Below are 13,000 nucleotides of genomic sequence, written 5' to 3'. Positions count from 1 at the left end.
TGGCCCCTCCCAGCGGCCTGGGGCTGCATCTTCCCTCTGTTAATTCCCCTCCGTGTGGTTGGGGTTTCAAGCCTGTTGTCTTAGAAACCAGTTTTCTCTCTCCTCCTACTCAGGTGTAGACACCAGGGTCTGTATTCCCTCAGGGTGTGCTTTCTCCTCCAAGTGGCTGTCCCAGAACTTCTGCTGTTTGAGTCGTGGGGGTGTCCCCCACCAGTGGGAAGGGGGCCTGGGTGAGGCATGCACAAGGTCAGGTCAGAGGTCGCAATGTTTAAAGTCACCGAAATGACCACTTTGCCCTCCTTCTGCCTGGGCCGGCACTGCCCCATGACCTGCTACCGGGGAGAGCCTCACAACTAGCGGTTCCTGAAGTGGCCCCAGCTAGGCCCGGCCCCCCAGAGCCTCCCTGTCCAGTGAGGAGCCCAGATGAGGGACGTGTGCCGGGGAGGCTTTCCGGAGGAGGTGGCATTTGAGCTGCAATAGAAAACGTGGAGGCCCCCGGGCAGACGGAGTGGGGCAGGTGCCCCAGGCGGAGGGAATGGGAGGAGGGGCTCTGGAGCAGGCGGGAGGACTGCAGACGCAGCATCCTCGCGCTCCCCGGGAAGAATCCCTTCGTCCGGATGCATTGTGGCCCTGCCACGGGGCACATCACGTGGGACGGGAGCGTGTTCAGGTGTTCAGGATCCTCCCTCCCCACCACGGGGTCACCTGGCGGCAGGTGTTCACCGACGGCTCGGTGGTGAGGGGAGGAGCGTGAGAGGTGTGTGTGTATTTTGCCCCCGCCCGTGCTCATCCGGGACGTGGCGGTACTAACACGCTCGGGAAGCGGTGGTCAGATCTTCCCATTTCCGGGGAGAGTGAACGCCAGCCGCCGCCGCCTTACCCCGAGGCTGACAGTAGTGGCACGGACGGTGCCGAGTGCGGTAGTTCGGCGAGGTTCTTCTGTGCCGCCCAGAACTGCACCACACCAGCCAGTGGCATTAGTTCACGTAACATCCGTGTTAGTCTTTGCGCCTAATTTAACAGATGCTAAGGATTCTAAAAACAGTAAATGCTGATTGAGAAATTTGAGCAATATGGAGATGTGTAAGACGGTCCATCCCTCCAGTGCCTCACCTGGGGAGATCAGGTTAGCTTTGGCCTCCCTCTGCCCTCCCTGCTGCCCCCTGCCCCCCGGTTCAGAGACGGACGGGACCTGCCCCCTGCCCCGTGAGGGAGCAGACCCATCAACCCCTGAGCGGGAGGAGCTGGGTGACACCCCTGCTCGCCTGGAGGTCGGGCGGTGCTTCTGTGTCTCTGCTCCCAGATGTGGACCCCCGGCGCACGTGGCCCCAGCACATGTGGCCCCGGCGCATGTGGCCCGCTTCGACAACCAGTACCCTGGACAGCCTGGGAGCACCCAGCGGACACAGGCTCTCTCGGGTGCTGTCCCGAGCCCCTGATGGATATGGGACGTGGCACACACTCAGCATCCCCCGAGGACCCCGCATGTGGGTGTGCTGTACCCACCGGCCAAGCGTGGCTGCTTCCGTGGCCCCTTTAGCTTTGGCAGCAACACCTCTGCTTTGCTGTCTTCACAGGCAGGAGAAAAACACTACCACCCGCTGTGTGCGCTATGCGTCCGCTGCGGCCGGATGTTTGCGGAAGGCGAGGAGATGTATCTTCAAGGTAAGGACAAAATGCCGCTGCCCAGTCCCCTCGGGCAAGACAGGGACATCCCCTGGGCCTGTCCCATGTGCTGGGTGGGACATGGTGGGTGGCCTGTGTCACCTCGCTAGTTGGGAAGCCCCCCACCCAGCCCCATGGCAGCACGTGGGACACAGAGTCGTGGGACCTGGTGACGGCCTGGTCATGGAGCGGGGTCCAGGGCCGCTCAGCACCCCCCAAGATGAGGGGTTGGGTATAGAGCCCCCATTTCTTCAGCCACTGTTCTATTCAATGAGCCGTCTGTGTGCAGGGAGCTGGAGGCGGGCCGAGCAGGGCTAGCGGATGGGAGAGCCACACACGGGCTGTTTCATGACCTCATGGCACAGTCGTCTTGGGGCTGCGTATCACACAGGCCTGCCTTTCTGAGCCCAGCCTCGTGGGTTGACATCAGCTAGGCCGGCCTCGTCCCCGGTGTCCCTTCTTGTTCCTTGAGTCTCTGCTCGAGAGCCCATGAAAGGGGTCCTTTGCACCCCTCCTTCTGCTGCTGGGATGTCTGGGTGGAAGGGGGCCCCCCACGGCATCACCCCCCCTGTAAATAGTGCTTTCAAGCCTTTCTGACTCCCTGCACAATGGCGCTGGGGCCGCAGCACAGGGACAGGAGCTCGCCATCAAGGGAGACCCAGTCTTCGGGAACAAAGATGTTCTTCATGGCTCTGGGCTGTGGCTGGCACCCCGTTTCTAAGCGGGTCCTGCAGTGACTTTCTGTGGAATATGGAAGCCAGTCTCATCCCCTCTCCCAGCCTCAAATTTCCCAGCCGGTGTGACAAGGGGTGGACCCGGGTCGGAGGTTTTCAACTCCGTACTGTGGAGTACTGCCCAGGGCTTGGGGGGGTGCGGATCTGGCCCCTGCCCGGCCTGGACACCCTGAGACCCTCCGCCTGGTCCACCTGGATGTCGGGACTCCGTGAAGGTGTTGACAGGCGAATCCCGTACAGTTGAAGCTCTGAAAAGCAGGGGTCCCAGTGAGCCTCACGGCCCTCGAGGACGACAGGGCACCCCCTCCCCACTACCACCAGCACCACCAACCATGGGGCACACCTTCCAGTAAATACAGGGGAGGAGCTGTGAATGCCCAGGCATAATCAGGGAGACCCAGATGAAAATAATAATCAGATGCCACTTCCCCCATGGGGTTGACAAGGATTAAAGGGAAGGTTGCATCCCTTTGTGAGGAATCAAGGAAATGGGCCTCTTCCCTGGCCGGTGTGGCAAAAACTGGGAAATTACCAGTGTGCGTCGAGAGCCTTGAAAATGCCCGCACCCTTGGAGTCAAGACTCCATTTCTAGGAAGTCCTTCAGTGAGTGGGGTGTGCTGACTTGTGTGCCACGGAACCCCAGCGTGACTTCAGAAATGGAACACCACAACCAGCAGGCGAGGGACGGGTAAATCCCCCTCCCTGCATGCGGGGCGATGGGACCCGGCCCTCACGGCTGTGCTTCTGGTATTTAATTGTGTGGCGGAAATGTTCTAGACACTTTGAACAAAACTCGTAGGACAGCAAACGAGGTTTGTACAACCTTATCCACATTCTCTGAAAAATGCACGGAATGCTGGAAAGCGGCCCGAGCAGAGTGGCCAGGAGCTTAGCGGTGGTTTCAATTTTCGTATTTACACTTTGTTGGGTGCCTTTAATTTTTAATAAGGAATATCAGTGACGTCCCTATTACTTCAGTAATCATAGTTGTCAAAAATGCATGTTTTACACACGCGCACACGCATACACGCACACCCCTTAATCGTGGTCTCCCAGGAGCTCCAGGCGATGCAGACAGTTTGCCGGAACGGGGCAGTAATAAAGTCCCCCTTCTGGGCGTTAGTTCGTGTGACCGTGAGGGCTTGGCAAGCAAGAAATAGGACGTCACTCTTTCCCTCACACACTCTTTAGTGCCCCTCACGTGCCAGGCCCTGTGTGGCTTGTTGGCGGGGGTGCGGGCGCGAAAGAGACACAGCTGCTCCTCGATGGGGCACGGACCTAGGCACAGAGCTGTGGTGGCTGAGGGGGCGAGGAGGCCAGGCTGAGATGCAGGGAGGCCCCAGAGGGAGAGCAGGGCCCGGAAAGGTGGGGCGCAGGGAGGGCTGACCTGCGTGGAGCCCAGCCCCGCTAGACACACCGCGGTAAGCAGCTAACACGCAAGCTGCCGTGTGCCAGGCCCCATTCCGGCGTGTTACTGCCCCGGTTTAACCTCCCTGAGTTCTCCGCCGGCCCGAAGAGCGAGGACATTCTCGGCCCCGTTTGCAGGTAGGAAAAATCCGACACCTGGAGCGCTTGAGTGTGAATTAGGAAAAGGCAGGCACGTGGGGCCCTCGGTGCCCTTGTTATCTTGCTGGTGCTGGATGTGGGCGTGGGTGGTGGGGCCGCGCTGGCTGCTGAAGAAACTGAGGCAGCATAGGGGTCGGGACTCAGGGAGTCAGTGACAGGGTCGGGCTCAGTGCTGGAGGCTCATGCCTGGCCCCTGGCCCCCCAGCCCTGCTCTCACAGCCCAGTTCCCACCCAAGGTTCCCCCTCCTGCCTCCCGGCCGAGAGCTCTCACCCACAGCTGTTGCTCCCGAGGCTGGTTCCCACCCCAGCTCCAGCCCCAGCTCCGGCCCCAGCCCCAGCCCCAGCCGTGTCCATGGTTGGGCCTGGCTGCTGCCCCCACACCCGTGGGCAGCCTGTCCTCTCTCCCCTGCCTCTGAACGAGAAACCGCCTGACACCCCTCTTCTGAGAAGCCTCCTCGGGACACTCCGGTGCCCCGGGACCCCGTGCAGTCCCCACGGGGCAGTTGGCTCACGTGATGCATTTCCCGTGCTCTGTACACCTCCGCCCCCCAAACTGGGCTGCGAGCCCCTGGGGCCAGGCGGCGATCAGCTTGCCCCGGGCCCAGCACCCACTCCAGCACAGAGCGCCCACGTGCAGACTTCCAGCCCCCCGCTTCTGACTGCCTGCGCAGCCCCTGTGTCGTGGGAAGTAACACTGAGCCCTCCCTCTTGGGAATCTGTCTGCAGGTTCCTCCATCTGGCACCCGGCGTGCCGACAAGCCGCCAGGACTGAAGACAGAAACAAGGTTGGTGGAACTTACTACTTGCTCCAGTGCGTTCTTCGGCGCCTGTGCGCGGCCACCCGCGGCTGTCGGCTCGCAGGCCAGTTGCACGGGCCAGGTGGCTTGAGGCCTGGGGGTGCTGAGGATGGTGCGAGGTGGGCCGGGGGCATCTCAGGGCCTCCCTGTCCTGGCCCGCTGACCTGTCCATGGGTCCACAGGGCATGAGGGCTGCAAAAGTTTGGAGACAGCTGTGACACAAGTGGGTGACAGCTGTGACAGACCGTCCACGCTTGGGACATCAACTGCAAGGTTGAGGGACCCCAAATAGCTCTCAGTCTCAGTCCTTCGTGGGAAGGACTCACAGACTCCCTGAAAACTCTGACAGTCACGGTTGGGGTTTATTACAGGAGAGGATATGCGTGGAATGAGCCAAAGAAAGAGGGGTGTGGCACCGGGTCTGGCGTGTCCAGACACAGAGCTGGTCCTCTGCCCTGGAGACGGGACGCGGGACCTGCCAGCCCATGTGGGACTGCATGCCCAGAGTGTTGCCAAGCCGGGGAGCTTTGTGTCTGGAGATCTTGCTGGCGCTCCATTGACTGATTGATTGATTGATTGCCCCAGGGTTGATTTCACTGTCCAGGTGGCAAGACCCCAGAGCACCCCAGATCACATGGTCGGTCTCTCCAGTGTGGCCAGCCCCCCCCAGGACTGTTAGGTGTGAATAACCTCCTCCCTGAACGGATACTCTGACAGTGGACACAGATCACCCCCCAGGGTCAAGGGAGCAGGCCAGACCTCTCTCTGGGCGAGGCCAAATTCTCCACCGCTCAGAGGCCCAGCTGGGCACCAGGCACAGGTGAGAAGGGAGGTGGGCACGGGCTTGTCCTCTTGGGACTGACGTTCCAGGGAGAGACAGAAATTGACCCCTACACAAGCAAACTTGCACCAAAGGCTGGTGGTGGGAGACCAAGGACGCCAGGGGAGAGACGGAGGGAGGCAGGACACACGGTTAGGGAAGGCCTCCAGAGGAACTGGGATCGGAGCTAAGCCTGCAGGATGGGTCTGGGCAGCCCCTGGGGGCAAGGGGCTCTGGGCAGGGTGCTCTGGGCAGGGCAGACAGAGTCCCCTCACCCTTAGCTCCACGACATGGGCACAGCCCTATTGGCAAGCCCAGGCCAGTCCCCCCAGAACCAGCAGGTTTTGGGAAATTCTCGTGGGGCTGGATGGAGACCCCAGGCACTCCAGCCTATGAGCTTCACAGGGATGTTGGCAGGTGGAGGAGACGCTCCCCATAGCGGCCCCTGCAGGAGGGGTGGGCCCCAGCCCAGCTCAGCAAACTCTCTCGATAAGCCTGCATAGAAGGAAGCCAGCAGAGGGACGTTCCCGCATTTGCCTTAGAAATTGCTTCCAGGGGGTTTGGAGCCCCCGCTTCCCATGCATCACTCACGGGTGCCCTCCGTCATTCAGCAGAGCTTCACCAAGCGTCTGGCTGTGCCAGGCCCTGCTCTTGGACCAGGACACAGAGGTGACGGAGTCCTGTCCCCACATCCTCTAGGCAGAGGGGGCGTGTGGGGGGGCACACATGCACGTCGTGTCTGATGGCCACGGGGACGGAGCACAGGGGGCCCTGGGCTGGGGCAGGAGGGCTCTGTGGAGGAGAGGCCCCTCCTCTGTGTCCCCCAGGCCTCCCCTCACCTGAGACAAACTTAGCCGTTGCTCAGCCCCTTTCCATGGAAGCCAGGCTGGGCCCGGAGGCGGAGGCAGGGACCGCACCCTGGGGCTCTCCTCTCCAGGGCCAGCCCTGCCCTTCATCTGTAACCTTGTTTCTCAAGGGGTGCCGGTTGGTTTTCTCAGAATCCTGCAAGTGTCTACACAGGCCTCTGGTTTAATTCAGGCTCAGAGGGTCACCTTTAATGCCCACAGACAGGAGGCCTGCTGGGCCTGGAGAGCCCCTACGTTAGCCCTGGTGGGCACAGACCTCTAGCTGACTGCTGCTCAAGCCTCGGGCCTGGGGGTGCAGACAGGGAAGGGCCTCCGAGGGCTAGAGCCCCAGAGGTCCCAGCCCTGGGGTACAGGGAGCAGCAGAAGCTGGAGTGCAGGGGTGAGGGGCCCTAGGGCAGATCGTGGCCCCCGGACCCTGAGTTGGGCCACTTCCTGTGTCTGCTCCTTTGTCACCCCGAGTGTCCTCTCGGACCGTGCAGAAGGAAGCAAAGGGCACAGGAACCCCGCAGCCTGGGGAAGGACCTCGGGGAACTTGGTGGCCGGGCACACTGCTCCCGGGCACACAGATGGCACCGGTCACCAGTTTGGCTGAATTTCCAGAACTATGGCCTGAATTCTAGAACACTGGGATTCGGGCTGAGAGCGCCCGCCCAGCCATCTTTCTGCCCCCTGCCCCTCCATCTCCGGGACCGCGGTTGCTGCCCCTTGGCTGGGCCCCGGGGTCCCCCACTGCCAGGGGGCCAGGGCACTCGCACTGAGCACGTGCAGGATGGGGCCATCCCCAGGTTCAGAGCTGGGCTGCTGTGTGAGCGTGAGGATGGAGGGCAGACCCACGTGACCTCCCGGCTCCAGGGACGCAGAGTGTGGAGACGGCAGGTGGAAGCTGGTGACTATTTGTCCCTGTGGCTGCTTAATGAAGGACCACGCATTCATTGGCTTGAAGAACCACAGACGTGTTCCCTGACTTCCGGAGGCCAGAAGTTGAGGATGGGTGGGCGGGGCCATGCTTGCTCTGGAGGCCCTGCGTCTGCTCCTGACCCCGCCTCTGTCACCACCTGTGCCCTGACGCTGAGATCCCAGGGAGCCCACCCACGTCATCCAGAGTGACATCCCACCTCAGGCTCCTTAGTCACATCAGGCTCAGGTCCCTTTGGTCGCACATGGTAATACATTCACAGGCCTGGGCACGCTCGCGGGGGACAGGCTGTGCCCAGTTTGTCATGTACCTGGCTCGGGTCATAGTCAGTGGCAGGGGCACCGTGGCTGATAGAGTTCACAATCTTCTCTATAACCTGCTCCTGGGCCACTCTGGGCCTCAGAGACGAGCCAGGCAGCTCCTTGACCTTGAAGTGACCGCAGGGTCCTGACCTTTGTCGGTGGGACCCCTCCCCAAATCCCAACCCGAAGGCCTGCCAGGGGGACTTGGAGGGAGCCCACGTGCTGAGAAGCCTCCAGGCCCGTCTCCTGAGAGTGACCGGGTTAGAAAGGGGGACTCGGGCCCGTGGCCAGCCCACTCAAGGACAGGTCGGCATGCCCAGCCCTGCTCCTGGATTCTGGAGCCGGCTGTACAGCTGGCCTCAGGGCCTGCAGGGAGCCCGGCCCTGGCCAGGCCTGGCAACAGCAGCCCCCTCTGCTCTCAGCCCAGAGGTCAGCCCTCGGTGACCTCAGCCACTGGCCCAGAGGAAGGGAGGTCCCCTGACTGCCAGACAGGGAAGAAGGAAAGGGTCATTGCACAGCCAGGCCTGGCTTCCTGGGCTGTGTCTCTGTAGACGCCCCGGAATGTCTGGTGCCAAGGCCGTCCCTTGAGAACAGCTGTCCCCTCGGTGCTGTGCCCGGGGCTGGCATGCGGGGCCCTTCCTCTGTGTCCCGGGACAGGATCCAGGCCCCGGTCATGCCCTGCTTGTCCCGCATTTCACCCTCCCTCGCTCCGGCCCCTGAGAGCCTCCTCTGTCTCGCCTGAGAAGGGAGAACAGACCCAGGGCGGGGCCGGCACACCCCGGGGGCCCCTTGCAGATCGTTCTCCCCGCCAGAGCGGCCGTTCTCCCCGCTGGGCTGGCCGCTCCTGGCCTGCGAGACGGGAAGACAGAGCTGTACTTTCCTGTATCGTTCATTCCGTGCAAGCCGGTGAGGGAGCGTGAAACAGCTGGCCTCGGTCAGCTGCGGGTCAGCTCGGCGGGCCTGGCCCCTGGGAAACGCAGCAGGGGCGGTGCGGGCTTCTCTAACTCTCTCTGAGAGCAGCCCCCATGGTGGAGGTGGTACCACAGCAACCTGGTAATCCAGACAACAGCTAACTCACCACTAACTGACCAGTAATCAGTCATTTAACAAGTGCCCTCCTTGCCAGGCTCCGGAACCCATAGGACCAGCTCGGTCCGTGCCCCCGAGTTGCTCTCCAGCAAGAGAGGCGAGCGCTGGGGTCCCTGCGAGGACAGGCTAGGCGAGGGTGGGACCTCTGTCCTCCCTGCCTGCATCCCCCTGGGGCGTGGGCACGCCCCAGGACAAGGATAGCTTCTGGGTGTCTGCCGAGGGTCCACTAGGGTGGCCCTGATTGCCCATCCCTGTGTGTCCTTGGTCATTGGGTTACGTGATCATTCCACACGCAGCTGGCCGCTGAGCGCCTACTGAGTACCTTCGGGCTGCTGGTGGAGCGCAGAGATGAGTGAGACAGACTGGCCCCTGCCCCTTGCAGATTTCCCTGACGTCTCGTGGGGTGGGCAGGCTCCGGGGTACAGGTGTTTCAGGGGCAACAGGGTGGGGGGGCATCTGGGTGGGGCCCAGGGGGCAGGGTGGGGAGAGAGGATGTCTTTCCGGAGCCAAGCCTTGGCAAATGGTGCCGGATGGGGGTCACAGGGCTCGGCCCGTTGTGGCTCGGGGCCTGGGCCGGAGGAGCCAGCGATCTGCAGCGCGCTGAGGGATTATTTCAGCGTCGCGGCAGGGGCGGCCCCAGCCTGGCAGGTGGCCGGGGGGAGTTCCATGCACACTGAAGGTGAGGGCGGCGGGGGACGGGTTAGGTGGGCTTCTGCTCTGGCTGGGGTCGGGGGTCTGACGTGGTGGGAGGGAGGGAGCCTGGGCTGGCCTGGCTGATCCCGCAGGCTGGGAGGACCAGGGCTGCAGGCTCAAGAGGCAGTCCCCCCCCCCACTCCGCTCTATACACAGAGGTCTGAGCTCCCTGCCGTGGTGGGACCGGCTGGAGAGGCCCGAGTGCAAGGACAGCCTGGCCGAACGTGAGTGACCATGGAATTCTCCGTGGCAGCCAAGAGCAGTAGAGTAATCCTCGGGGCTGCAGCCTGGCTCTGCCTCTGCCCGGCTGTGTGACCTCGGGCAGACCGCCAGCCCTCTCTGAGCCTCAGCCCTCAGCTTTAACAGGGGGAGAGCAGGAATTGGACCCCTTGCACCGTGTCGGTTGACTCGTATGTGACCCCATGAGAACCAGGTGCCCTAGTCGCTGTTACAGGATGGTGCCTGCCCAGGCCAGGCTGAGTGGTGGGGACGGTGCTGGGCAAGCAGCCCGGCCCTGTCTGTCTCCTGGGTGTGAACACGCCCCTGAGAACACAGTGGGTATTTATTAACTGTGAGGCTCTTTGGGCATGTGGGAGTCCTAATGGAAAGTGAGAGAGAGCCCAGGACCCAGCTCCCTCCCATCTGGGGACAGGGCACAGAGGGACAGAGGGAGGCGCTGCCCCTGGGGATGTGTTGTGGTGCTGGAGCACATCACTGAGGCAGCCCCAGCGCCCCGCTCATGCTGGTGGCGCCCCCGTGCAGGCAGGCGCTCCGGGAGCACCGGGCAGTCCTTGGGCCAGGCTGCTTAGGCTCCCCTTCCTTTAAAACCCCCACAGTGAGTCTGCTTTACAAACAAGAGGCTTCCTGTCCTAAGCCCAAGCTGAGCCGAAGTGACAGCAAAGATAACTGGCCAGCACTGAGCCCCCAGCACGTCACTTCTCTGGCGGGATCCTCAGAAGAGGAAGTGCCTTTCAGGAGGGCGTTTCCCTCTTATAGAGAAGGAACAGAGACTCAAAGGGTTTTTTCCATGTGTATAAAGAGGTACGGCCCTTATTTGGGGCCGGTGAGATGGGCCACCTGCGCACAGGGCCAGCGAGAGACACACACCCGTTAGCTGCTTGGGGTCTTCTCCGCAGACAGCATGTGATGCTGTGTCTGACCTGGGGGAGGCCGAGGCCTCGAGACTGCACGTGGGGTCGGGCTGAGCCCCGCTGGCCCTCGGAAGCCCTGGGTGAGTGCCCCGTCCAGCACTGGGGCACAGCTGGGGCCCTGGGAGGCAGGGCAGGCACCGACAGGAGGGGGCAGCCCTATGCCTGGTCCTGGAGGAAGCTGGCAGTAACTGGGAGTGTGGGCGGCGGGGACAGACCAGCACGGAGGCGTGGGCCCCTAGCATCACACCCTCTCCATCTCCTCGTTCCTCCCCAGATGCACAACCAGGGCTATAATCAGGTTCCCCAGGGTGCCACCCCCCGTGCCTTACAGGCCTCCCATCTGCTCCCGATGTTGTCCTGTCCTTGCTGCTGTCCTGCTGAGGGTAGGAGCAGCTGTCGGTCCTCCAGCTGGGAGGGCAGGGCTCCACGGCCCATGATGGGCCACTGCATAAAATGCTGCAGGCTGGTCACTCAACCAGCAGAAATGTATTCTCTCCCCGTCCTGGAGCCTGAGAGTCCTGACTCAACGTGGAGACGGGTTGATTCCCTCTGAGGCCTCCTTCTGTGGCATGTAGATGTCCTCACGTGGCTGTCCCTCTGCCCGTGTCTGTGTCCTGATCTCCTCTTCTTATAAGGACACCCATCAGATTGAATTAGGGCCCACCCAGATGACCTCATCTTACCTTAATCACATCTTTAAATGCCCTCTCTCCAAACAGGGTCCCATTCTGGGGTGCTAGGAGAGAGGGCTTCAACATACGAGTTTTGGGAGACATAATTAATTCAGCCTATACCGTGGCCCTTCCCAGGCTGCTGGCACCACTGCAGTGGGTGTGGGCCACCTAGAGGGATGGCAGCCAGAGAGGAGGCAGCCAGGGGGAGCCGTCCTCAGGGTGGGGAGGCAAGCCAGCCTTCTTGGCTGGGGAGGCCTGGGAAAGCCAGGTGGTGTGCGGTCCAGGCAGGGGTGGAGGGTGGACCAGGAGGGGCAGGCAGCCACCAGGTCATGCCCTACAGGTGGAGAAAGAGGTAGGCATAGTGAGTGGGTTGAGAGCTGGAGAAGGAGGGTGTCCGTGCAGGATTGGGCAGCCCTGATGCTGGGGTCAGAGGAGAGGCCAGGGAAACCATCCCCTCGGGGGGGAGCAGGAGATGTGGTCTGGGAGGGAGGAGGGATGGGGTGGACGTTCAAGGAGCAGGTCACAGATTTGGTGGCCGTAGAGTCCAACAGCGGATGACCGGGCTGATAGAATGAGCGATTACCCCCCCACCCCCATAATCTAGGTGGAAAATCGCATCTCTGAGCAGCAACATTCTGGGTAGAAGGGATGGCCTTGGCCATTGGAGCGTGCAGAATCCCTTGAAAATGCATCACTTGCTCCTGTCCTCTGAAACACAGATAATTTCCGTGCGTGCAAGGCGGGTGATCATTGGAGCGTTTCCAGCCGTGCAGAGAGCTCGCTGCTGCACTTGCCGCCCCTGTCACCTGCTGCGTCTGTCTGATTATAGCTTTCCAGCCGCTCATTCAAGTCCACATGTTTATTTTAAGAATTCTTTCAACCTGGAAAAAAAAAATCTCATTACTGGCATTTTAGTTGGAGTGTGACCTGTGATAATTGCATCTGGAAGGTTCTGGCATCAACATATTCTGCTTTCAGTCTCCTCCTGTCTCCTTTCCAGGAAACCAGAAGCTCCTCTGAGAGCATCATTTCTGCACCTGCTTCCAGCACCTCGGGGTCTCCAAGCCGCGTGATCTATGTGAGTTGGAGAGCAGGGAGGCTGGTGATGAGACGGTCCGGGCCTGGGTCATTGCTGCGGTGCCCTTGGGGGCTGGGGTGTCCTCAGGTGTCAGGGTGCGGGGCCAGCACTCTCGCCCCTGCCATGGGGCACAGGCCGGTGCAGACTAAGAGCCTTGAGCGAGGACTGTTGTGCCACCCAGGGACTCCCTGGTTACACGGCGATGCTGCCCAAAGAGATGTGCTCACAACTGTTGTCCACAGGGTGTCAGATCAATGTTGTGTCCCTGTCCCACAGTTTAAGGCTTGCCTGAATAAGTAATACTTTGGCACACGTAGGACTGGGCAGGCGCTGCAAATGGCGGTACAGATCTGCACCTGTTACCCTGGGAAGTGTTTCTCATGTGTTCCTACGAGAAGCATGTTGAAGATAAGATATGTTGTGTGATCCCATTTTCATTGAAGAGTACATGTGTATATGGGTATGTGTGCGTGCACAGGAGTATGTGTGTGTATGGGTGTGTGTGTGGTGTGTGCATCTGGGTGTGTATGTGCCTGGGTGTATGGCTGTGTGTGCGTGTGTATGGGTATGTACGTGTGCATATGGGGGTGCGTGTGTATGGGTGCATATGTGTGCACGCACAAGTGTAAAATGACCGGGAGCTCTGTAA

At 61.3% G+C, this 13,000-nt stretch overlaps 1 protein-coding gene across 10 annotated transcripts in view; it reads left to right on the top strand.

The window, feature by feature from the left end:
• ABLIM2 (actin binding LIM protein family member 2) overlaps positions 1 to 13,000 on the top strand; it is a 142,533-nt gene that overhangs the window by 73,937 nt on the left and 55,596 nt on the right. For all 10 annotated transcript variants that reach the window (XM_019796776.2, XM_019796783.2, XM_019796781.2 and 7 more), the window contains 3 exons: positions 1,578 to 1,665; positions 4,692 to 4,750; positions 12,274 to 12,351. In XM_019796776.2, the coding sequence (XP_019652335.1) occupies positions 1,578 to 1,665; positions 4,692 to 4,750; positions 12,274 to 12,351 (225 nt within the window). The remainder of the gene's footprint in view (positions 1 to 1,577; positions 1,666 to 4,691; positions 4,751 to 12,273; positions 12,352 to 13,000) is intronic.

The sequence above is a fragment of the Ailuropoda melanoleuca genome, chromosome 11 (genome assembly GCF_002007445.2).
Source record: "Ailuropoda melanoleuca isolate Jingjing chromosome 11, ASM200744v2, whole genome shotgun sequence".
Lineage (NCBI taxonomy): Eukaryota > Metazoa > Chordata > Mammalia > Carnivora > Ursidae > Ailuropoda > Ailuropoda melanoleuca.
Note: the sequence above shows the minus strand (reverse complement) of the source record. Positions and strands in the feature narration are given on the sequence as shown.